Below are 24,288 nucleotides of genomic sequence, written 5' to 3'. Positions count from 1 at the left end.
ACCCGGGGTGGGGATGCCAACTTGCATAAGACGGGCATTTCCGATTCTCCGGTGTTGCAAAGAGGTCTAGATCTGGGTGACCTCACTGGTGAAAGACAAGATCTAGAGTCGGCTGGTGCAGTTCCCATTCGTGCGTTGAGGAAGTGGACCTGCTCAGAGAGTCCGCCAAAATGTCGGACACGCCCGGAAGGTGGACGGCTGTCAAGGTGATCTGGTGGCGGAGAGCCCAATCCCAGATCGACAGGGCCAAGTGAGACAGAGGAGGAGACTTGGTTCCCCCCTGTTTGTTCACGTAGTGCATACTGGTGGTATTGTCCATTTGGATCAGCACTGACTCCCCGTGAACTACCGGGAGGAATGACTTGAGCGCTAGGAAGATCGCCATCAACTCCAGCCTGTTGATATGCCACTTGCGCTGGGGCGGAGTCGTTTTGCCCTTGATGGATAGGCCCTGGAGATGAGCGCCCCACCCCTCCAGGGAGGCGTCTGTCATCAGCGTGAGATCTGGTGCGTGAACGAGAAAGGACGTTCCCATTTCCAGAATTGTAGGTTGTGCCCACCAAAGCAAGCTCTTTCTCATGCGGGTTGTCACTGCGACAAAGTCGTTGAAGGACCCGGAGACCTAACGCCACTAAGTCCAGTTCTTCCTGAATGGCACGGGCGCGCAACCTGCAATTTGGGATCAGTGCGATGCAAGATGAAGCCATTCCCAAGAATGACTTTAACGTCCGAACAGAAACGGACTGTTTTCTTCGAATGAGGGAGACCAGACGAAGGATTTTGTGACGTCGCTCGGTGGAGACGAACGCTTTTGAGAGCTTCCTATCTAGGATCGCTCCCAGGAAGGATCTGGCCTGCAGAGGTGCAAACTGTGACTTTTTGACGTTGATGGTTAACCCCAGGGACTGAAACACCTGCTGGCAAAGGCGAGTGTCCTGATGTAGCTTTTTGTGGGATTGAGACTTTAGAAGGCAATCGTCCAAATATGGAAAGATTTGAACGCCTTGGAGACGCAGGTGAGCCACCACAGGGGCCAGTACCTTTGTGAACACACGAGGAGCTGATCGCAGCCCGAAGGGTAGAACTTTGAACTGAAAGTGCATTGGTCCCACCTTGAAACGCAGGTACTGGCGATGTTGTTGGATAATAGGGACATGAAAGTATGCGTCCTGAAGGTCTATGGTGGTCATGTAATCCTCGCTGGATAGAAGACGAAGGATTTCCTGTAACGTCAGCATGCGGAACGATTGGGACTTTAGGAACTGGTTGAGAGCCCTCAGATCCAGAATGGGTCGCTAATCTCCGGTCTTCTTGAGTATGAGTAAGAATCGAGAGTAAAACCCCTCTCCTCTTTGATGTTTCGGGACCACTTCGACTGCACCTTTTAACACAAGAAGACGAACCTGATGGAAAAGCTCCTCGAGGTGTGGAGGAGACGGGCCACGAGGTTGTGTACACAGAGGAATCTCTACGAACTCTAGGGTAAGACCCCGTCGTACAATATCCAAAACCCAACGGTCCGAGGTGATCGAGGACCACTGAGAATAAAACAGAGAGATTCGACCTCCAACATTTTGATAGGAAAAGTCATTGGCGTTTAGAGTTGGATCCCCGGTAAGAGGACTTTCCTGTAAGGCCTGGAATGTTGGCCGTTCTGATTGTATGAGCGGTATTGCTGCCCACCTCGAACGTTGGAAGAAGTGCCGCATCCGCGCGCGCCTCGAAAGGACTGCTTCCGAAATTGTAACGTGCCCAAAGACTTTGCCCTATCGGTGTCTTTCTTAATGGACTTCAGGGCCTCATCAATATGGGATCCGAATAGTGATTCCCCACCATAGGGCATGTCCAGTATTCTGGATTGGACTTCCTGCCGGAAGGATGTGGACTTTAGCCAACCTTGTCGTCGGAGTGCAGCCGCACTTGCAAGCAGACGAAATCCTGTGTTAGCCACATCGACTGCACAGTCGATCATTTCTTCTGACGTTCTCTGTCCATCTCGTAGGATCTGTAGAGCGTCAGCCTTGGAAGCATCAGGTATGAGTTCCATGAGATCTGAAATGTCTGACCACATTTGTCTGTCATAGCGTCCCAAGATGGCTAAGGCTTGGCTGCCCGGACAGATGTGGAAGCCATCGTTGAGAACTTGCGGCCAATAGCATCCAGACGTCGACCCTCTCTATCCGGAGGGACTGTGATAGGAGCCGCTGGGTTCCGGGCTCGACGCTGTGGGGCCTGAGTCACTACCGAGTCCGGTTTGGGGTGAGAAAGCAGGCAAGCCGGAGACCCAATCGGGGCCTTGTACTTTTTCTCAAGGCGCAGTATTCTCAAAACGGAGGTACTGATCATTGGCAAAGCCCCATCAGTATGGACATCGGCGTGGTGGCCGGAAGAGCTGGGTGATCTTCCCACACCTAGCCATTTAGTAAAAAACCTAGGGGTCTGGCTAGACAAAAACCTCACGCTCGACCACCAGACCAAAAAGGTAGCAGGAACCTGTTTTGGGATACTACGAGTCCTCAGGAAAACGCTCGACCTTATGCCTGTATCGGTGCGCCAGACCACAGTCCACAGCCTAATAACATCTAGACTAGACTATGGGAACGTTCTGTATCTTGAAGCCAACGAAAAAAGCCTTTCCAGACTCCAACGAATACAAAACGCAGCGGCCCGCCTGATCCTACAACAACCCAGGAGAGCCCCATCTAAAATAGCTCTGAAAACCCTCCACTGGCTCCCGATCAGGGAACGGGTGACTTTTAAGGCCTTATGTACAGGTCATCACATTCTGCATGACAAAGGTCCTAGATACCTCCGCGGTCTTCTGAAATGGTATGAACCCACACGACAACTGAGGTAATGTGGGACGGGACAGGTGCTTGTCCCGAGGGTCCAGACAGCCAAAATGGGCGGAAAATCCTTCAGAGTCCAAACGGATAAGAAATGGAATCAACTGCCAGTGGAACTGCGCATCGAACCTTCAGAAACTAAATTCAGGAAAGACCTGAAAACAATACTCTTCCCCAACAACTAAAATCGAATGAAGCATCGGTAACGAACAACGTCTATTAGCATTTACAGCACGGGGACACACTTGCTAGTGTAACCAGGCGCTTTACAAAATACTAATGAATAAATAAATTAATTTGTGCAGGCAAGGAGTTTGGAGCAGTCATGAGCTTAATTCCTTCCTTCCAAACAAAATCGATGATGCGAATCGTGTGGGTTTGTTTATAAGGTTGGTCTTTAAAATCATAAAGGAAACAGTCCTCCTCACGTTCTGATCTTGGTAATTTAAAGCGCAGAGCTGCTTTATCCATTAAAAGATGGAAACTGGCGATATCCACAGGAGGTGAATCTCCAGAGTTTCCTGGCTGAGGTGAGGGAGTCTGTGCCCGATAATCGTCCCAGTCCACCATATTCGGGTCACCTGCCTCATCCGAATTGTCTGGGACTTCTCCGTCCTCACGCTCCGGGACCGCCTCATCATCCGCATCCTGTGGATAAACTGTTGTATGGATCCTAACAGACGTCTGGACCTGAGACGAAGTCGCAGGTGGTAACACAGGCAGCCGAGAAGGTGGAGGCAGTGCCACGGTAGCCGGAGATGGTGCCGGTGTACTCTGAGGCGTAGCTGGGAAACGGCGGTTATAATCATCCGGCATATGTTGGAGATTTGAGATCAGAGTTAAAGGAATGGTAGCCATAGGGACTTGGACCAGCTGTTCCTCAGACTGAGACTGTTGATCACCGTCACCTTCTTCTGAATCCGAGTCTTGACACTTAATTATTAAGTCAGATGGACTTTGTGCCGCTCCAAAGGTATCCCCTTCTTGTTCTGAGTCAGTGTCAGGCTAAGATGTAGTGGCAAACATTGGAGAAGGTGGTTGCAGCTCTGGATCAGAGAGCTGGTGACACGGAACCTTGTCGCGACGATGAGAAGATTCTGAAGTCTTCAAAGGCACTAATGGCAACGAGGCAAAGGAAGTTGGTGCCGCCGTCAACGGTGCCGTCGTCGATAACGCCGACGATACTGGCTTGCTCGTCGACGAAGATAGTTTTGGAGAAATCATCGTCGACGGTACGGCCGTCGACGGAATCGTCGTCGGGGCCACTGTCGACGGTCGATCAGCTGTAGACGAGGCCGTCGACGAAGCAATCGTCGACGGAACGGTCGTCGACGCCAGTGTAGCCTCGGTAGACGGAGTCTACGTCGACGAGGCTTTGGTGGACATTGTCTCCGTCAACGAGTCTTTGGTCGACGGCGAGGACTTCTTGAAGACTTTCGTCGACAAGGATTATTTCTTCTTCGTCGACGAGGAAATGGGAATCGTCGACGGAACTGGCTTCGAAGGCAAGGCAACCCTCGTCGACGTGGATGCTGTCGACGAGACCGTCGTCGACGAAGAAAAAGCTGATGTGGTAGTCCGCGTCGTCGTCGAGGATGTAGCAAATGCCGTTCTCGTCGTCGGAGCGCTCGTCGACGCTCCCGTCGACGGTGGAACTTTAAGAGGCGTGGAAACACCTCGAGAGGCAGCAGAAGACGCCTGAGAGCCAGGTCTCGTGGGCGTAAAGGTGGTAGGGGTGGCTGAAGACGCCACAGAAGCTAGAGGCAAGGCCAACTTCATCTTTTTGAGGAAAGGAGATGGAACATCCTGTAAACTACCACGCTTAGATGCTGCCGAAGAAAGTCCAGAATGAAAACTTTCTGCGTCTGACAGGGCTGAAACCTTGTTTTTAGACGTTGAAGCCAAAGGAGAAGGCGGCCTTCCCTGTCCTTCAGAGTCTTTGTAGAAAAAGTTCTACAGAACTTGCAGCTGCTAGCCTCATGATCAGGGTATAAACAGTATATACACTTCTGGTGGGGGTCCTTTTCAAAAAGGCGCAGCTTCCCACAAGAAGAGCAGGGTCTAAATAAAGACTTCTTACTTGACATGTTGTGAAAAACACTGGAAATAGATGAGTAGAGGTGAAAACTGAGCAGAGCTCAGGGAGACTCCCTTCACACGACGTGCGGTAGAAAATCTGAGGGCTTGAGCTTCTGAGGAGAAGGTTCTAGAGGGTGCTGACGCCTGATTGGCTGTAATTTGGACTAACATAATGAGACTAATGTGTTACAAGTAGTTTTTTCTCTTTACCATGCTTTCCTATGTAGGAATAGTTTTTTGAGATTTCTATTATGTTTCCTATTCTTTATCATGTATTATATGTACATATATATTATATATATTATATATATTTAGCATTATTCTATTTTATTTACTGTGGGACTCCCACTTCGATGACGGGGAATATTCAAGCATGTGAATCTATGAAAGACACCCCTAATACTGGAGAAGGGGGCCAGAATGCACCCCTGTCTGACCCCCCGACTAGTGCTGAAGTTCCTAGATACCTTAAGGTCTGCGGTGTATCGGACGTTTGCCTTTGTGTCTCTATGCAGATACTTTAAGAAACTCACCAGGTTTTGCTCCACACCATGGCCTCCATGGATTGCCACAACTTTCCCCGGTTGACACAGTCAAAGGCGGAAGAAAGATCCATGAAGGCCATGTAGATTATCCCTGTGCGAGTAATGGTGTACTGCCCCAGGATCAGGTAGAGATTTAGGCATTGGGCCATGGTCGAGTGACCTGGGCGGAACCCAAACGGAGTTTCGGAAATTATCTTGTTCTCCTCCGCCCAGGTGGTCAATCTCTTTAATATAACTCACCCCCTACAACATTCACAACAGAGTTGATCAGGGAGATGGGCCTATAGTTTAAGGTGCAGTTGCGGTCTCACTTTTTAAATACTGGGACAATAGTTGAAACTCCCCATGAGGGTGGGAATCCTTTTTTTGCCGCAGCATTTCCCACTGCGGCCAAAATCGGAGCCCAAAAAAGGGGGTTAGATTTTAAAAGGTCCGGAGGGATACCATCTGGGCCTTGGGCCTTCTTGTTTGGAAGATTATTGATGCCCTCCACCATTTCTTTTACTGAAAACACCACTGCCTGACGTCTTCTCAGGCAAGACTAGCTGGGTAGATGTGTTTTTAAAAATATTGACGAAGTGGGACACCCATTCGTCCTCTGTAATGTTGGAGCCCACTTCTTTGACCCCCACCTCTACAAACGGTGATTGATTGATTGTGGTCCAGAATCTAGAGCTACTCGATAAAGTCAGGGGGTCTAGAAGCTCCCTCCATAATGCATCTTTCAGCTCAGCTTTCCTGTTAGCCTGAACATTTTTGTATGTTATCCTCAGTGAGCTGATCAGGGATCTATCCTGGGAATTACTTTCAGGGCCGCCTTAAGATCTCTAGCAGCTTTGGAGCATTGATGACAGAACCATTTAGGTGAACTGGTTATACTTGATCTCCCTGGGACGAGTAGCATGTCTCCCATCTCAGAGGCGATCCTTTCGAAGGCTTTAAGAACTCCTTCCGACGAGAATTCCCCACGAAGACAGCATGAAAATTCTTCGGCACAGTCAATCTCTAATCTATCGTGGAAAAGGAACGGGAACACATGGTTCCATTTGATCCGCCGCCGTCCGTTCATAGGTTGAGGCATGTTGGTGCCTGCATCTTGACCCTTTTTCTTTATGAGGTTCCCTTCCATCTTCACACAGACTGGGTTATGGTCACTGTGTGCGCTGGGCGTTATAGAAAAACCCTGGAGCAGGGACAAAATTGTACTGGAGACCAATATGTGATCTATAGAAGATCCATGTCCTCTGCCTTTAAAAGTTGGTTCCCTTTGTGTGCTTAGCGGCGGGCATAGCTCATAGCAGAAGATAAATCATGCTCATTTAGCATGACATTTAGAGCATTTCCCTGTCTAGTATGTTCAAAATGAAGACCCGCTATCCTAGAACAGCCCAAAGTCCCAATGGGATGCAGCTTTGGGTTGCCACATGGGTGCACGTTAAAGTCGCCTGCGATGAGCAGGTTCTTCCTTGTTGGGCCACGACACTGTGCTATGTAATCAGTCAGGTCGGTGATCCTGCAACCCTCGTCCTTGTGTATAGCATTATAGAAGTTAACCACGCAGATTCTCCTATCTTTTTCCCCCATGACGATGGCCTGCATGTTTCTGTTATCGGAAGGAAAGGCCCTAATGCTACATCTTAGGGCCAACGATGTAAAAATGACCAGTCCTCCCATTGCACGTCCACTGTTTGATCTTGTCGCTGGGATAAAGAAAGCTCTGTACACCACCAGCAAGATGTCACAGTTGACAGCCCACGTCTCTTGAAGACAGATGATTGAGTAGGACTAACTAATTTCACACATAAGGGGTCTAAGATCTTTCCTGCCAGCCCCGCGATATTCCAGGAGAGTACGTTACAATCCTGGGAATTCTCCTGTATGGCAGAGATAGACTCTCCAGATGGGTCAGGCAGTGTTTTATCCGTGAGATCAGTTGCACATGGGCCTACTTCTGCTGAGAAAACGGGTTTATCAAGGTTAACCACCTTGGGTACACTCTCTGGCATAGGACTATCTGTTGAGGGAGGGTAAGAGGTCAGGTGGCTGATTCTGTAGGGAGGATTTGGTGTTCTTGGTTACCACGCAGTAAATACCAGTCATTGAGACCAGAGAGGACTGTGTATCTATTTGTGCCTACTGGAAGCGGGGAGTATCCATATCCACCCCCCCACGAACTCAGGTAGGCCACAGAGATAATGTATTCATCCCCAGTTGCCCTCTGGGATTGGGTATCTTATTATCATTAACCCAGTTCCCAAGTTCCGGACCGTCGTGTAACACGGTCCTGTAGAAAAAGCCAAGGGGTAATATCTCAATGCCCTGACCCTTGTGAGATGTTCCCAACTCCACTTCCCTGAATATCCTTTCTACTGGTACCGGGCTGTTAAAGTTTATCACTATACAATCTCCATTTCTGGTTTTTCTAGAGCTGCCCAGCCAGGAGACTCGCCGAGCCAGGATTATATTATGACCCTCTACGGTGTCGCTAGATAGCCAATGAGTTACTTTGTTTTTAAGCTGGCTAAATTCCTCTTTGACTCACTCAGGAAGAGGTGGAACATTGCCCAATACTATCACCAAGGGGTCGATTGTGGGGGTAAATCAATGATGGGGAGGTTACCCACACTCCTAAGTATCTTGTTGGTATATGTATTTCCATTAGCATATATGGCAGATTGTGTGCAATCTATTTGATGTTTCTTGTAGACCCCCTCCTTGCACAATTTTTCCTCGTCACCCTGCAGTTGGATCTTGGTGTCCTCTGCTCTGTGCTCCCTGGTTGCTGGGGTCCCTCTCTCCTTGGTCATAACAGATGGAATTGTAGTAGATTTTAGTGTGGGGTGTTGGTTAGAATCTATCCATTTGCTTTGGTTTATAGCTTGACCTCCAAATGTCATGCTAGCTGACAGGGTTTCCAACATGTGGGCGTTATCTAGGGTGGAAAAACAAGGGTTAAGGAGGGTCTAGGGGACTATATTTAAAGACCTGCCAAACTCAATACCCCTAATCAAACTGCAAAGAACACAAAGAGTTGGGAGGTCTATTGAACAACTTAGCTGAGTCTATGTGGTCCTGCTAAAGTGACCCTTTTGGATTGCACTGAACCAGCCCAACTGGTCACATGACACGAATGTATGTTAGATATCCTATCAGCCCACCCATGTGGCGGAGCCTCGTCATGTAGGACGTCCAAACCAGGGTGGTGAGTCAAAGCCCAGATGTATTGGCCAGACAACACACACTACTGGTTCATCTTATAGGGGTGTCCGTGCCAAGGAGTGGTGCTGAAAGAGTGCAGTGCAAAACAAGGAGTGAAGACAAGGTGATCTTAAAATGACGGTCGAGGCAAAGAAAAATGTTTTTATTAAAGATATTCACCAAGACGCCAGGTTAAAAAGGAGTGTAAAACAGTGTGAAAAAATCACTGTGATGCTTTGCTGTGTAATATGGATTAGGCCAACATGTTTCTGCCGAAGGTGATACTACACCGGCATTCTTCAGGGCCAGATGCAAAGAGATGTTGCTACTGCAAAGGTACACTCAGACAACTTGTACAAAGTGAAACATAAAGCGAGAGAAGGACAGAGCAAAAAATTTGTTTTAGAGAACTGTCCAAGTCAAGGTGTGGTCATGTAGACCATCCTACCATATCCTCCAGACCGGAAGTTGAGGAGGAATTCCTGTGAAAATGGAAACAAAAAAGGACAACAAATGTTGTTCATTCAGAGTTCAATATGAACTAATCTCAATATCAGGACCAATATATAGACTCAGCTGGGCTAGTCCCTATTAGGACGGCCACTCATTATAAAGGTTTCATATTCAAGTAAACCACCAGTCATTGCTGGACATTACTTTCAAACAGAATATAAAGGACTTACCCAGCCATATGTGGGAGTCGAGCCTCACCTCACCCGGCAACGGCTCGGAGATAGAGGCCCCGCTCTGTGCACAGAACACAAAAAAATATACTGTGTCATCCTGAGTAGGCTCAGGGATCTGAAGTCAATGTCAGGTAGTACAGTCTGTGCATCTAGAAACTGGTTGTGTGGCTGTCACAAACGAACGCTGACCCATGGAAAACAAGGAAAAGGAATGACTAGAGGACAGAGTTAGTGTCCAGTCACTAACTAACAACAACACCCGAGGGTGAGCACCTGTATTAAACTGGTGCCTGGGTTGTACAGTCAGTAAAACACACCCTCCCTCTCTGAGTCAGAGACTAGGTGTACATTGTATGGCTCAGGGATAATTATATCAGGGTAAAAGCACCTGTATTGAACTGGTGCCTATGGTTGTGCAGTCAATTAAACAAACCCTCCCTCACTGAGTCAGAGAATAGGTGTACATTGTATGGCTCAGGGATAATTGTATCAGGGTAAATGGTCTCAGTAAAAAGACCCAGGAACTGTGCTCATGTAGAAGAGTACATCAAGTAGACTCAGCCTGGACCTAACCCCCTACTCAAATGGTGAAGAAGGAGTTTGTGAAGAGCTCAATTTAAGTATATGGCAAACAATGTAGCGTCTGCCACGAGGGAATTGACCTAAAAATTAAGCTATGCATAAAACGGGGGCTCAGCTAGACCACAGAACCTAGCTTGTTTAATTGACTGCACAACCATAGGCACCAGTTCAATACAGGTGCTTTTACCCTGATATAATTATCCCTGAGCCATACAATGTACACCTAGTCTCTGACTCAGAGAGGGAGGGTGTGTTTTACTGACTGTACAACCCAGGCACCAGTTTAATACAGGTGCTCACCCCCGGGTGTTGTTGTTAGTTAGTGACTGGACACTAACTCTGTCCTCTAGTCATTCCTTTTCCTTGTTTTCCATGGGTCAGCGTTCGTTTGTGACAGCCACACAACCAGTTTCTAGATGCACAGACTGTACTACCTGACATTGACTTCAGATCCCTGAGCCTACTCAGGATGACACAGTATATTTTTTTGTGTTCTGTGCACAGAGCGGGGCCTCTATCTCCGAGCCGTTGCCGGGTGAGGTGAGGCTCGACTCCCACATATGGCTGGGTAAGTCCTTTATATTCTGTTTGAAAGTAATGTCCAGCAATGACTGGTGGTTTACTTGAATATGAAACCTTTATAATGAGTGGCCGTCCTAATAGGGACTAGCCCAGCTGAGTCTATATATTGGTCCTGATATTGAGATTAGTTCATATTGAACTCTGAATGAACAACATTTGTTGTCCTTTTTTGTTTCCATTTTCACAGGAATTCCTCCTCAACTTCCGGTCTGGAGGATATGGTAGGATGGTCTACATGACCACACCTTGACTTGGACAGTTCTCTAAAACAAATTTTTTGCTCTGTCCTTCTCTCGCTTTATGTTTCACTTTGTACAAGTTGTCTGAGTGTACCTTTGCAGTAGCAACATCTCTTTGCATCTGGCCCTGAAGAATGCCGGTGTAGTATCACCTTCGGCAGAAACATGTTGGCCTAATCCATATTACACAGCAAAGCATCACAGTGATTTTTTCACACTGTTTTACACTCCTTTTTAACCTGGCGTCTTGGTGAATATCTTTAATAAAAACATTTTTCTTTGCCTCGACCGTCATTTTAAGATCACCTTGTCTTCACTCCTTGTTTTGCACTGCACTCTTTCAGCACCACTCCTTGGCACGGACACCCCTATAAGATGAACCAGTAGTGTGTGTTGTCTGGCCAATACATCTGGGCTTTGACTCACCACCCTGGTTTGGACGTCCTACATGACGAGGCTCCGCCACATGGGTGGGCTGATAGGATATCTAACATACATTCGTGTCATGTGACCAGTTGGGCTGGTTCAGTGCAATCCAACAGCGTTATCTAGGGTGGTCTGTTGTAATTTCCCCAGATTCTCATTGATTACCTTCAATCTCTCAATGAGAGGGAGCATAAGAGACTTTAAGATCTGTTCTACCTGTCCAACTAGACCTCCATCGCCCTGTAGGCTAGTATATGTCGTTTCGACTGCTGGGATTGGCCGTTAGTAGTTTTGGGAGGAATACTTTTTGATGTGACAGGTGCTTGGGGCAGATAGGTTACCCACTTTGGTGGAGATTTTAGGTATCTATGAACATTTACCTTTCTGTCCACCCTCGCCTCGCTTTCTTTTCAATGATTGTGTGATGCGTGTTGCTGAAGTTTTAACAATGGGACATGCTTAGGCCGTTGTGGGATATGTATTGGGTGACCCACATGCTTCAAGTGATTTATTACTACCCAATGACCTATTACCAAGGTAATGATGTTATAGCCGTCTGATCCTATGCTGTTCTCTAACAAGCTGGAGCCATTAAGGTTCAGGCTTGCTAGGTGTTCTGGGGTTTTGGCGTTCTTAATGTGACCAAGAGAGGACCGTTTTGAGCTAAGGGATTCAAGGGAGAGCCGCTTTTCAGTAAGCGCTATATCTCGTTGAGAACAACCGCTGCCCTTGTGATGAAATTATCCAAGGTCCCAGTGATGCTGGTCTCGACGGGATTTGGTACTAACCTTCCCCCCTTCCCAGGCTGAGGGAACATAGTTGTCAGGTGAGGGATTACTTGTAGTGGGCAAATCAAATACAAACAAGGGCAACAATGCACAGCAGGTGATAATCATAGTCCTGTTCACCTGGAGGTACTCTTCCTGCAATAGTTGGCACGTTGCGGGGGGGGGGGTCCCAGCCTGGCCTCCTTCGGCCTGTGACGGCCTAGGACGGTCCTGCCCTTGTCCCGGGCTTCTCCTGGGACGCTCCCGAGCGCTCCTGAGCAGCGGATGAGTCAATTGGTTAAGAGGCGGTGGCAACTTGTGGGCCGAGTTCTCAGGGGGAGCCAGGTGTGTGGTTAGCCAGTGGACTCCTGGGTCTACGAGTCCCTCTAATGCTCAGCCCTCCTTCGTGCCTTCAGTGCCTTCTTTGCTCCGTGTTGGAATCAGGGACACCTAGCAACCCAGCAGCGTCCAGGTAGGGGGAAAAAAGTTTGCAAAGCCTCTGTAGGAAGGTACCTCCTGACTATGGTTGCCCCCAACTTTTTTGCCCTGTGTTTTAGCTGGTTTTTGACATAGTCGACCTGGGGCCCTGCCAATCAGGACCCCAGGCCTACTGCTCTCTCTGTAAAATGGATTCCATGTACCCTAGGTGCATTTCCAATTGGTACTGGGCCACCCAATCAGACCCTGTAACTCAGGGCATGGGTGTACCCAGGGCTGCCAGGGAATGCAGCATGTATTATGCCACCCCTGGCTGGCCTCCTAAATTTGACACAACTGGCTGCATGACAGCTGGGGCAAAGTCGTGTAATCACCCTTTGCTATAGGTGTAGTATACCTATACCTAACCCTAAAATGGACACACAGATTCCTATCAGTCACTCCTATGGCAGGCCTTGACAATCCTGAAGGCAGAGTGCTTGGAATCATGTGAGATGGTGCTCTGGCATGAGCTGAGCCTGTCTGCAGCTTGCGGAACCAAGTCCTAATAGCTGTTCCATGATATCGCATACCATATACTCTTAAGTGCATTATAATCCTCGCGGTTAAATGCTAACTTTGGTATTGCTTTATCAAAACATGTCGAGTAAGGTGTCATACGATTTGGGATACTAACCCCTCGCCAATTCTGGCGACGGGGTTAGCATTCCACCCTTCTAGAGGGACACGACATGTACGTAACTGTGAACCCCGATTAAAGTTAACTGAAGCCTCAGCTCCACAAAATGGATGCTGCCACCACAGACACGAGTCTGACCTCCTGCTGCTGGGAGTCCTTCCAGCGAGGGAGGCCTGGACAAAGGGTTTCCTGTCCGGGGCGGTGCTAGCACCGTCCCAGACATGGTTTTGTGTATCCTGGGTAGGCAGGGCTTTACAGGAAGGTGACTGCTGAGTGGCACCCCGGTGCTCACTACGCATAGGCCAGTCTGAACCAGTTCCAGGGGCACACCAGCCCCTGGCCTGGGGAAGTCCGGCATGGCAGAGGGGTGTAACCACCCCCCTCCTAGTCCCACCCATAGGCAGGACCTAGTCACCGGGACAGCCCCCTTTTTTAGTATAAAGATGGGAGCGGGCCCCCTGTTCAAATTAGATCATCTTTGGAATCAAGACACGACTTTCTGCGAAAGGACTTCACGATTTCTTCATCAAGATTCTCCCTTGTGGCTAAGGAGTAGTCACCCTGCATCCGCAGGCACCATCCTATGAACACTGCGGTCTGCTGCAAGTCCTTCTTCACGAATCCGACGACCCAGCTCGACGAGACCCGGCTTCCCTGGCACCTCTGACCTCTACTCACCTCTACAGCCAAGCTGAGAACCGTGAGTGCGACGAGACCTCGAGGGACCGACGATCGCCAAGACTGCACGACATCTTTACAACAAGCCCACTGTGTCCTCCACGGGTGAGTGCTTTGGGGTCCGAGAAGCCCCGACCCTGCGCAGCTCCAGCACCCAAGGTCAGCCTCCCTGCATCTCCACGATCTGCGTGGGGCCCTTCTGCTGTTTGCTGTGCACCGCGTTGTTTGGCTACTAGCCGGCTGGCTTGTGGCCTTCTGAACGACGCCCAACGACATCACTGCTGCTGGTCTGGTTGCTCCAGACTGGCCCTTGCTTCCTTCTTGAAGAGAGGCACCCCGGACCCTCCTGGTCCACTCCAGACGCCATTTTAGGTCCACCGCGTGGGCTTGAATTTGCCAAGGCTTTGTTGCCCAATCCTGGGTCCAGCGACGCCGACAGCTTCTATCTTCGTGGGACAGCTCGATCCTCCTTCCTGATCGCCGACAACGCCTCCTGGTCCGTGAGATCTTCGAGCACGGCGTCACCCACTCGCCTTGTCGAGGTGGCAACCATCCGGTGCCCTCCTGGTGCCCACTGACTACTGGCTAGTAGTCTCGAACTTGGTCCCCTCTGCTTTCAGGTGTCATCTTCCATCGATCCAGGCTTGGATCCACCGAACTTTCTTCACTGGTCGCCTGCCAGCAACTTCTTTCTTTCAGGCTCCTGGTCCGTCAACGAGGATTCCTGACGTCCTTTGAGTCCTATGCAGCTGCAGCCCCTGGGCTAGGTAACTTCGGCATTTCGGTGCCCCAGCATAGCCTCAGTATCCAAGGGTCAGAATCTACTTTCGTTTTCTTCCTACCAGGTCGGGTTCGCCCGAGAACACTAACTTTGCAATTTCTAGCTACCATAGACTTTGTCCCGCATCTCGCGTGAGAGTGCACACACTGCACCCGAGTCCCCGGGGTCTCCTAGAAGTAATCTAACGATTCTATAGTCAAGTCCAAGCGATTCCAAAGCCTAGTAGTACTGTACTTACCTGCTAGTAATTTCGCATTCCACTTTTCTAGTATATGGTTTTCCGTGCCCCTCGGGCATTTGTATATACTGTGCTAACTTAAGTATTTTTGTAAGAGTTTTGGTTTGTGCTTAGTACCCTGTCCTCATAAAGAGTACAGGGCTGTTGTGATTCTTAATAAATAACTGTTTATTTTCATAACACTTGTGTGGTGTCCTTTCACTTGGTGTTCAAGGGGTATATGTGGTATAACAGCTGGCTTAACACGCCCTCTCGAGTCTTTAGCCTTAGACTGCTCGTATCCACGCTACTAGGATAGCTGGTCTATAAGGTTGACTTACAACCAATCATCAATAAGGGTTGCTGGACTGATACATAGTGTTCACTAGAATAGTGACCACTGCATATCAGGCCACCTTCTCACAGCCTCAAACAACGATGCGGCACCCGCGGAACGGGTGCGGCGAGGCGTTAAGAGGCAGCGGCAAGATGTGGGCGGAGTTCTCAGGGGGAGCCAGGTGTGTGGTTAGCCAGTGGACTCCTGGGTCTACGAGTCCCTCTAATGCTCAGCCCTCCTTCGTGCCTTCAGTGCCTTCTTTGCTCCGCGCTGGAATCAGTGACACCTAGCAACCCAGCAGCGTCCAGGTAGGGGGAAAAAAGAGTTTGCAAAGCCTCCAACAATGATGCGACAAAGGGAGTAGAGTGTGTAGTGGTTTGTAAAGATACGGGAGTGTCCAGAGCAATGGAGGTAAGGGTGGGGCTGATGGGCCAAAGGGGGGAGCTGTGAGTAGAGGTGGGGGGGAGGGTGAGATATGGAGATCAAGATGAGTGGTTAGGGGGGTGTCTAAGCTGGGATCCAAAGGTGAATTGGAGGGGCTGTTAAGCTGAGGGGAGGTGCTGGGAGTAAAGGTGATGGGGATGGAGGGTCCGAAAGTGCAGGGTGAGGGGGGAAGGTGGGATCCAATGGGGAGTTGGGGAGGCTGTTAAGCAGAGGTGGGGTGCTGGGATGGAGAGGAGGGATCTGTAAGAGTGACTCTTTAATGAGCGGAAAAATGTGGTCGATCAAGTTGAGGTTGTGGTTATTGGATTGAATTAGGAGGATACCATTATGATAAAGGTGCGTTGAAGAATAGGGACGGGAGGATAGATAAGGCAAAACCGTGCGCCGTTTTCTTCATGTTAGATACCTTAAAGAGAGCGAGAAAGGCTTTTCTCCATTGAGCTCTTCTTTTAGTGTAGAATATGATGCCATTCTTAATGGGCCCGTTGTTCATTTAGAAGTAAGGGTCAGAGATAGGGGTTTCTGGGTGAGATTTTAATAGGTTGTGTTTGAAGCCTTTGGCTGCCTTTTTTGAGAGGTGCAGGAGGTATGTGATGGAGTAGGTGCATTTGCCTGACATTTCCCTACACACACGATGGCACATAAAATCCTGGCCTATGAGCAGGTAGTCACACGTGACATCAACCAAGTTTTGACAGATCGGAAATATGTGAACTACAATACCACCGAACCAGAACGTTTGGCCCTAGAATCCCTAAAAAGAAACATGGACATAGTCATCAAACCCGCCGATAAAGGCGGGGCCATAGTCATACAGAACACCGAAGACTACAAACATGAGATTCTGTCACAGCTAAGCATGGAGGGCCACTACTGTAAACTGAGGAGAGATTAGTGAGACTATCAAACAAACTACCCTCAATGGTCTTGAAGAACAAGTTACTTACCTTCGGTAACGATATATCTGTAAGAAACATTAGTTAGTGTTAGATTCCTTACCTTAGAATATCCCCAGGCGTCAGTCTGGATCCGGAAACTTTTGCGTAGCAGTACCCCTGCGCGTCGGTAGGCGTCGTCTGCAGGCGTCCCCTGCGGCTCCGCGTCCGTCGTCGGCGTCGTGCGCCGTGATGACGTCGCTGGAGTATATAGACGCCGCCTCCGCGCGCTGACGTCAGTTCTTTGCACACAACTTTTCCGCGCCAGGAGACGCAGAGCCATGAGAGAACCAACACTGGTGCCATGTAACACTAGGGCCCTGAAAGGGATGTCCTTAACCCTAGGTATCAGTTCGCAGAACGGGGAGGATGGGTGGGTCGGTAAGGAATCTAACACTAACTAATGTTTCTTACAGATATATCGTTACCGAAGGTAAGTAACTTGTTCATCTGAAAGAAACACGTTAGTGTTAGATTCCTTACCTTAGAATACATACCCCAGCAATACCAACCCCGGTGGTGGGTCTGCGAACCAATACAAAACTACACCAGAAAGTCCTGGAGAACAGAACGGCCAAAGAAGCCATCCCTCCGGACTTGACTGTCCAGGCAGTAGTGCCTCGCAAAGGTGTGCAGCGAGGCCCACGTAGCCGCTTGGCAAATGTCCTGCAAGGGGACTCCCCGGCCCAGGGCAGTAGTAGCTGCCGTGGCCCGAGTGGAATGGGCCCTCAGCCCAACAGGAGGCTCCTTCCGAGCCAAAGAGTAGCACGCTTTGATGCAGAGGACGACCCATCGAGAGATGGTTCGTTTACAAACCGCCCGTCCCTTCTTCGCACCCACGTAGCCAACAAACAGTTGGTCATCCACCCGGAACTGGCGTGTGCGATCCATGTAGAATGAAAGCGCACGTTTTGGGTCCAGACGGTGGAGCCGCTCTTCATCCTTTGAAGGATGCGGAGGCGGGAAGAAGGAAGGGAGGGTGATGGACTGCCCGATGTGAAAGGCCGAAACAACCTTGGGCAGGAAAGAAGGTCTAGTCCTCAGAACCACCTTATCAGGATGAATGGACAGGAAAGGAGGTTGGACAGAAAGAGCCTGGAGCTCACTCACTCTCCTGGCAGAGGTGATGGCAACCAGGAAAGCCGTCTTTAAAGTCAGGAGACGGAGAGGACAAGAATGAAGGGGCTCAAAGGGAGCACACATCAGGAAGGTCAGAACCAGGTTCAAATCCCACTGAGGCATCACAAACGGAACAGGTGGAAACACGTGAGTGATGCCTTTTAAGAACCGAGTTACAATCGGGGATTTGAACAAAGAAGGCTGATCAGGAAGCCTCAAAAAGGCTGAAAGGGCAGAAAGGTAGCCCTTGATAGTGCCCAGAGCAGAGCCCTGCTGGGCAAGAGAAAGAAGAAACAGAAGAACCTCCGAAAGAGGGGCAGAGAGAGGATCCACAGCCTTTGCTGTGCACCATGCCACAAATCTGTTCCACCGACAGGCGTATACCGACTTAGTGGAGGGACGCCTGGCTGCCAGAATAACATCACAGACTTCAGGAGGCAAGTCAAATGGCCTCAACTGCCGCCGCTCAATCTTCAAGCATGGAGGTGGAGACTGGACAGGTTCGGGTGGAGGACCGTCCCCTGCTGCTGCGACAAAAGGTCCTCCTGAAGGGGCAGGCGGATCGGGGGACCGACTGACATGCTGAGTAGCTCGGGATACCAGTACCTTCGAGCCCAGTCCGGAGCCACAAGGATAACTCGGGCCCGGTCGCGCCTGATCTTCTTCAGCACTCTGGGCAGAAGTGGTATAGGCGGAAAGGCGTATAACAGACCGCAACTCCACTCGCGCCGAAAGGCGTCGCCGTGCGAGTGCCGTCTTGGAAACTCCAACGCGCAGAACTGATGACATTGCGCGTTCTCTTCTGTGGCGAATAGATCTAACCAAGGCTCTCCCCATTGCAGAAAGATGCCTTGCGCCACGTCCGAGTTCAGACGCCATTCGTGATCCATCGAGCACCGACGGCTGAGTTCGTCCGCCCTGGCGTTCAGAGAACCTGCCAGGTGTTGAACCGTCAGAGTCACGCCCTGACGTTCCAGCCATTGCCAGAGGCGCAGAGCCTCCTGGCAAAGGGTCCACGACCCCACTCCGCCCTGTTTGTTGCAATACCACATGGCGGTGGTGTTGTCGGTGAACACCTGCACTACACTCCCGTTGACAAAGGGGAGGAATGCCTTCAGTGCCAGACGAATCGCCCGCAGCTCCAACAGGTTGATATGGAGCCGGGACTCCGCCGGAGACCAGATGCCTCTGATCTCTGCCTCTCCCAAGTGGCCACCCCAGCCCTGGAGGGACGCGTCCGTCACGACAACGTGCTCCGGTTGGGGAAGGGAGAGGGACTTGCCCCTGACCCAATCGCGGTCCGTAAGCCACCACTGCAGTTGTCTCGCAGTGCCCTCCGAGATCAAGACGTGGTCGGACAAGTTGCCCTGATGCTGGGCCCACTGAAACTTCAGGTCCCACTGCAGAGCCCGCATCCGCCACCGGGCGTGATGCACCAGAAGGATGCAGGAAGCCATCAGTCCCAGCAGCCGCAGCGTCAACCTGACCGAAACTCGGGATAGCGGCTGAAAGATGGGAATCAAAGCCTGAATATCCCGAACCCGCCGTTCCGGAGGATAAACCCGAAACTGCGCCGAGTCCAGAACCGCTCCGATGAAAAGGAGCTTTTGAGAGGGACACAGGTGTGATTTCGGCACATTGATGGAGAACCCCAAGTCGTGCAAGAGGTCTGCCGTCATCTGAAGGTGGTGGACGACTGTCTGGGGCGAGCCCGCCTTCAACAACCAGTCGTCTAGGTAGGGGAAGACTGAAACCCCTAACCTGCGCAGATGAGCTGCGACCACCGCCATCACCTTTGTGAACACCCGTGGGGCGCTGGTAAGGCCGAAGGGGAGCACGATAAACTGAAAGTGCTCCAGGCCTACCGTGAACCGCAGGTAACGCCGGTGGGCCGGCAGGACGGGGATGTGAAAAAAGGCGTCCTGCAAGTCCAACGCTACCATCCAGTCTTGCGGGTCTAGAGCAGCCAAGACCTGAGCTAACGTCAACATCTTGAACTTCTCCTTCCGGAGGAAGCCGTTGACGTTCCTTAGATCCAAGATAGGACGTAGGCCCCCCTTGTCCTTCTTGGGTACCAGAAAGTAGTGGGAATAGCAACCACGCCCACTTCTGGCCCAGGAACGCGCTCGATGGCCCCCTTGGCCAAGAGGGCCGTAACTTCCTCCTGCAGAAGTGTCAAGTGGTCCCCCGACACACGGTGGTTCTGCGGTGGCATGGCTGGAGGAGAGGTCTCGAAGGGGAGGGAGTAGCCCCTTCGGACGATTTGCAGCACCCACCTGTCCGAAGTGATCGTGCGCCAGTGAGCGTGGTGATGGCGAACCCTGCCACCCACTGGCGTCACATGGGGCCGAAAGCACGGACTAGGAGGATTTTGGGGTAGATGCTGCGGGGGGAGGTGTGGTCTGACCCCGCCGTTGTCCCCGACCGCCACCACGGCGGTTCCCACGGCCGCCACCGCGTTGGAAGGATTGTTGCGGCGCGTGGCTGGCAGCACGTGTGGGGGCGCCCCTTCCTTGGCCACGAAAGGGACGAAACGAACCCGTTTGCTGACGCTGGGTCGAGAGACCCAAGGACTTGGCCGTGACCCTGGAGTCCTTGAAGCGTTCCAGCGTGTGGTCCGCCTTGTCACCGAACAGGTGACAGCCATCAAACGGCATGTCCATCAATGTATTCTGGACATCAGCCGAAAAATTGGCGGATCTCAGCCAGGCGTGGCGACGAATCGCCACCGTCGTCGACATAGCTCTGCCCAGCGAGTCGGTCGTATCAAGACCACACCGTATTGAATATTTCGCTGCATCCCGGCCCTCAGCCACAGCTTGACCGAGTTTTGCCCGCACCTCCATGGGGCATTCTGGCAGCAGTTCCGCGACCATATCCCACACAGAGTGGGTGTAGCTGCCCAAGAGGCAAGCGGTGTTGCAAGACCGCAGGCCCAAACTAATGGACGAGAAGACCTTTTTGCCAAACTGGTCATACCTCTTGGATTCCCGGTCGGGCGGGGCCGACGGGAATGCGGACTGGGAGGTCGAGGCCTGGATCACCAGACTCTCAGGAGTGGGGTGGGTAGACAGGTACTTGGGGTCGTCCGGACAAGGACGGTGGCGCCTGGCCACGTTCCGATCAACAGGCGCACCTGAAGCGGGCCTGGACCACGTGCCCAACAGAACGTCTGACAAGGCTTCATTAAACGGCAGCAGTGGCTCCTGTGGGCATGACTGCGGTTTGAAGACCTCGGTGAGGATGTTAGGCCTCACGGCCGCGACGGGGAGCTCAAGGTGTAAGGCCTTGGCAGCCCTCATCAGCACCACAGAATAGGCAGCTCCCTCCATCGATGCCACGGAAGGAGGAGAGATCAAACCAGGGTTAGGAGAGTCGTCCAAACCACTGGCATCCCCCAAGTCACCTGTCCAGTCCGGGTCATACTGGCACTCGCGTGACAGAGGGTCCTCGGACCCCTCCCAACCTTCACCGTACTCCTCATCTTCTCCGTATTCGGAGTCAACGATGAAGACCGGCTCCTCGGGGTTCATGGGCCCCATCGGCGCCGGGACCGGCGTCGAGCGACGCCCGTCCGGCGCCGCGTCCGGCGTCGGGGAAGGTAAGGGGACGGCGCCGCCCGGAGCCGGCGCCGGAACCCCACCGCCGGCCGGAGCCGGCACTGGAGAACCGGCGCCGCGCGGGGGCGGCGTCGGGGGTAACCCCGATGGCAACGGCGCCGGGGAGGCCGGAAGACCAGCCAGCGCCGATCCCGAAGGCCCTTGCGGCGCCGGGGTCGGAGCCGTCGGCGGCGCCGGGGCCGGAGCACCCGACGGCGCCGAGGCAGGGACACCCGAACCGCCAGGGCCCCCAGACGGTAGCACTGGGCCCGAAGGCGCCGTAGGCCCCGTCGGAGAAGCGAGCGCCCTCATGGCCATGAGGAACGCCTCGATCTCCTCAGGCGTCGCGCCATGCCCAGGGACCGGAGGGTATGAGGCAGGCCGCGCCGGCGACTCTCGCGGAGCCGCGGGGTTGGGGTCACCCGATCCCCCGGCCGCATCGCGCGGGGTTGGGGTCTCCCGATCCCCCGGCCGCATCGCGCGAGCGTCGGGGGGAGTCGGGGGTACGATGACGACGCCCCGACTTCTTGTGCTTCCTACCTGACGAGCCTGACGAGTGGTGTCGACTTCCGGAACGCTCGGCGCGGCTCCGCGACGGCTCCCTCGAATGCTCTCTCGACCTCCGGCCGGACCGGGACCGCTCCCGGTCCCGACGTGGGGCCGACACCCGGAGCTCCAGTAGCTTGCGGGACCGCTCCCGCCTAGCGTTGTTGGTGAGGGCCCGGCAGTCGACACAGGAGTCCACGTCGTGGTCGGGGCCCAGACACCGGAGACAGAGGCGGTGATGGTCCGTGACCGACATCGTGCGCTCACAGTCATCACAGTGCTTGAACCCAGGCATCCTATCAGGCACAATAAGAGAAAAAACAATCGAAAAACTTGGTCAAAAACCGGAGTACTGCTCTTCAGATCTGCGTCCACTGGCGCGGAAAAAAGAAGAACTGACGTCAGCGCGCGGAGGCGGCGTCTATATACTCCAGCGACGTCATCACGGCGCACGACGCCGACGACGGACGCGGAGCCGCAGGGGACGCCTGCAGACGACGCCTACCGACGCGCAGGGGTACTGCTACGCAAAAGTTTCCGGATCCAGACTGACGCCTGGGGATATTCTAAGGTAAGGAATCTAACACTAACGTGTTTCTTTCAGATAGTGGTTTCCTGAATAAACATGAATATGAATACCTCAACAATAACCACCCCAGAACGCCTACCATATACACTCCGCCCAAAATACCGGACTTCTTTTTTGACTGCTCTTGGTCTTCGTGGTTGCAGTTTGTCAGTACACTCTTCAAGTTTTCTCTTGTACTTTTTCAAGGTATTCGTCTCTGATTGAAACAAAATCAAGACACAAATTAATTTGATAAGAAAATAAAATATAGAAGCAGCAGACATACAATTTGTAATTCATAAAGCTGTGCTCTCTACGGGTGCTTCACAGAGAAAGTTATGTTGAACAAGTTACTTACCCTAGACAATGATCTTCTGGTGAATGCTTTACCTACCTGCGGATTACTCACTTCTTGAATGTCCCAAGGTGCCAGACAGGATGCAAAAACATTCCAACAGCTTTCCCACACCATTAGGTGGAGTTCGGCTCCATTCCGGCCTCAGACACATACCAGGACATGACATCCTTGGACCCATATAGCGCCACAATAGTGCCCTGACGCCAGTTCCTCATTCCTTTGTTTAGAGCCCGTACAGGTAGACACAACCTGCAGTATTTTGATCAGTGGCTATGCCGTTTAACAAAGTAACCTAAAACCATATGTATGTGATGGCTGGGCGACCATTTTTCAGAAAGGGGAGAGGTGAGAAAAGAGTTGGGGAGATTGCTGAGGAATTTGTAGGCAAGAAAACCATGCTTACCTGTAATCCTATGTCTCTTCCAAGGGAATCCTCATCAAAGTCATTAGCACTAAATATTCCAGCCCACTTGCAGGGCCCCCGGTTGGTGTCTCACAGCACCTTTGTCGTGCTCAAGGTGCTGTGGGGCACCAAAATGCCTTGATGCTGCTCTTGTGTCTGGATCGAATAAAACTTTATCATCAACTGTACAAGAGTGCTGTGGCATTCTTGACTGAAAGGAAGCAGTTTCTTTGGATTACACTGTCAGCGTGCGGCGTAGCGCTGAACATGAGCACAGCCGACGATATGACAGCTTGAGTGCAAAACGTCGAAACCAGGAGAATACATTCACACACACTGGCCACAACAATGAGAGGAAAAGTTCTGGCCGCCATTTTATGATGCGGGACACTGATCCCGTGGGGGGGTGGGGGGGGGGGGGGGGGGTGAAAAATATTAAATAGGACATAAGTGGTCGCCCCATATGACTGAAGATAGGGGGTCTCTGAGGGACCAAGACTCATGGGCTAGGAATTGCCCAAGACAGAGGTCCCTAGAAAATGAGTATACATTAATCGGTTCACATAAGCTGAATAGACAATATGTTCCTTGTCCAGCCGGACAGAAATTATTTTCAACAATATGCTTAGTGACAAAATAATAAACAAATTTACAATTGGAGCGCAACCTGCGACCCACGTATCCTAAATAGGGAGAAACAAACATTTGGAGGGGGTTCAGGCAAGAAGAGGGAGAGTCTGTTTTCTATTTTTCTTTTGACAGACTTGATTTTGTGTTAGTACCATTGTGCAATAAATCCACAGTTATTAAGTGGCATATGGTACAGTAGTGTTGATCCCCTAGCTCAGATACATGGGATCATCTTCAGGACAGTAGTTCTAAACATGCCTGTCTTTGCATAATAGTATAGTTGATAACCCAGATAATGGGCCAGGTAGCTGCAATTGAGCAATGGTAGTGCGAGTCCTCAGAGCGCTTAATTGGAGTCGATCGTATTGTCAGAATTGCTGAACAAATAAGCTTACAGCTACGATAACTAAGTCAGGAGATGCTGTAGTTAAATGAAGCTGTGCCGTTGCGAATTGCGAAATACGGCGAGGCAGAGTGAATGCTCTGTGGGGGCGCCGGTCGGTGGGGCTCTGATGTGCTGCGCCAGAATACTCTGCGAGGGCTGGACAAGGAACATATTGTCTATTCAGCTTATGTTACTCGTTTTCAAGGGACCTCTGTCTTTAG

General features: G+C 51.3%; 1 protein-coding gene across 8 annotated transcripts in view; it reads right to left on the bottom strand.

The window, feature by feature from the left end:
• LOC147725801 (uncharacterized) overlaps positions 1-24,288 on the bottom strand; it is a 626,472-nt gene that overhangs the window by 316,961 nt on the left and 285,223 nt on the right. For all 8 annotated transcript variants that reach the window (XM_086959971.1, XM_086959976.1, XM_086959973.1 and 5 more), the window contains one exon: positions 22,392-22,508. In XM_086959971.1, coding sequence (XP_086816097.1) covers positions 22,392-22,508 — 117 coding nt within the window. The remainder of the gene's footprint in view (positions 1-22,391; positions 22,509-24,288) is intronic.

Source organism: Lissotriton vulgaris, chromosome 3_1, assembly GCF_964263255.1.
Source record: "Lissotriton vulgaris chromosome 3_1, aLisVul1.2, whole genome shotgun sequence".
Lineage (NCBI taxonomy): Eukaryota > Metazoa > Chordata > Amphibia > Caudata > Salamandridae > Lissotriton > Lissotriton vulgaris.
The sequence above is the reverse complement of the archived record's forward strand: the minus strand, read 5'-3'. Positions and strand labels throughout refer to the sequence as shown.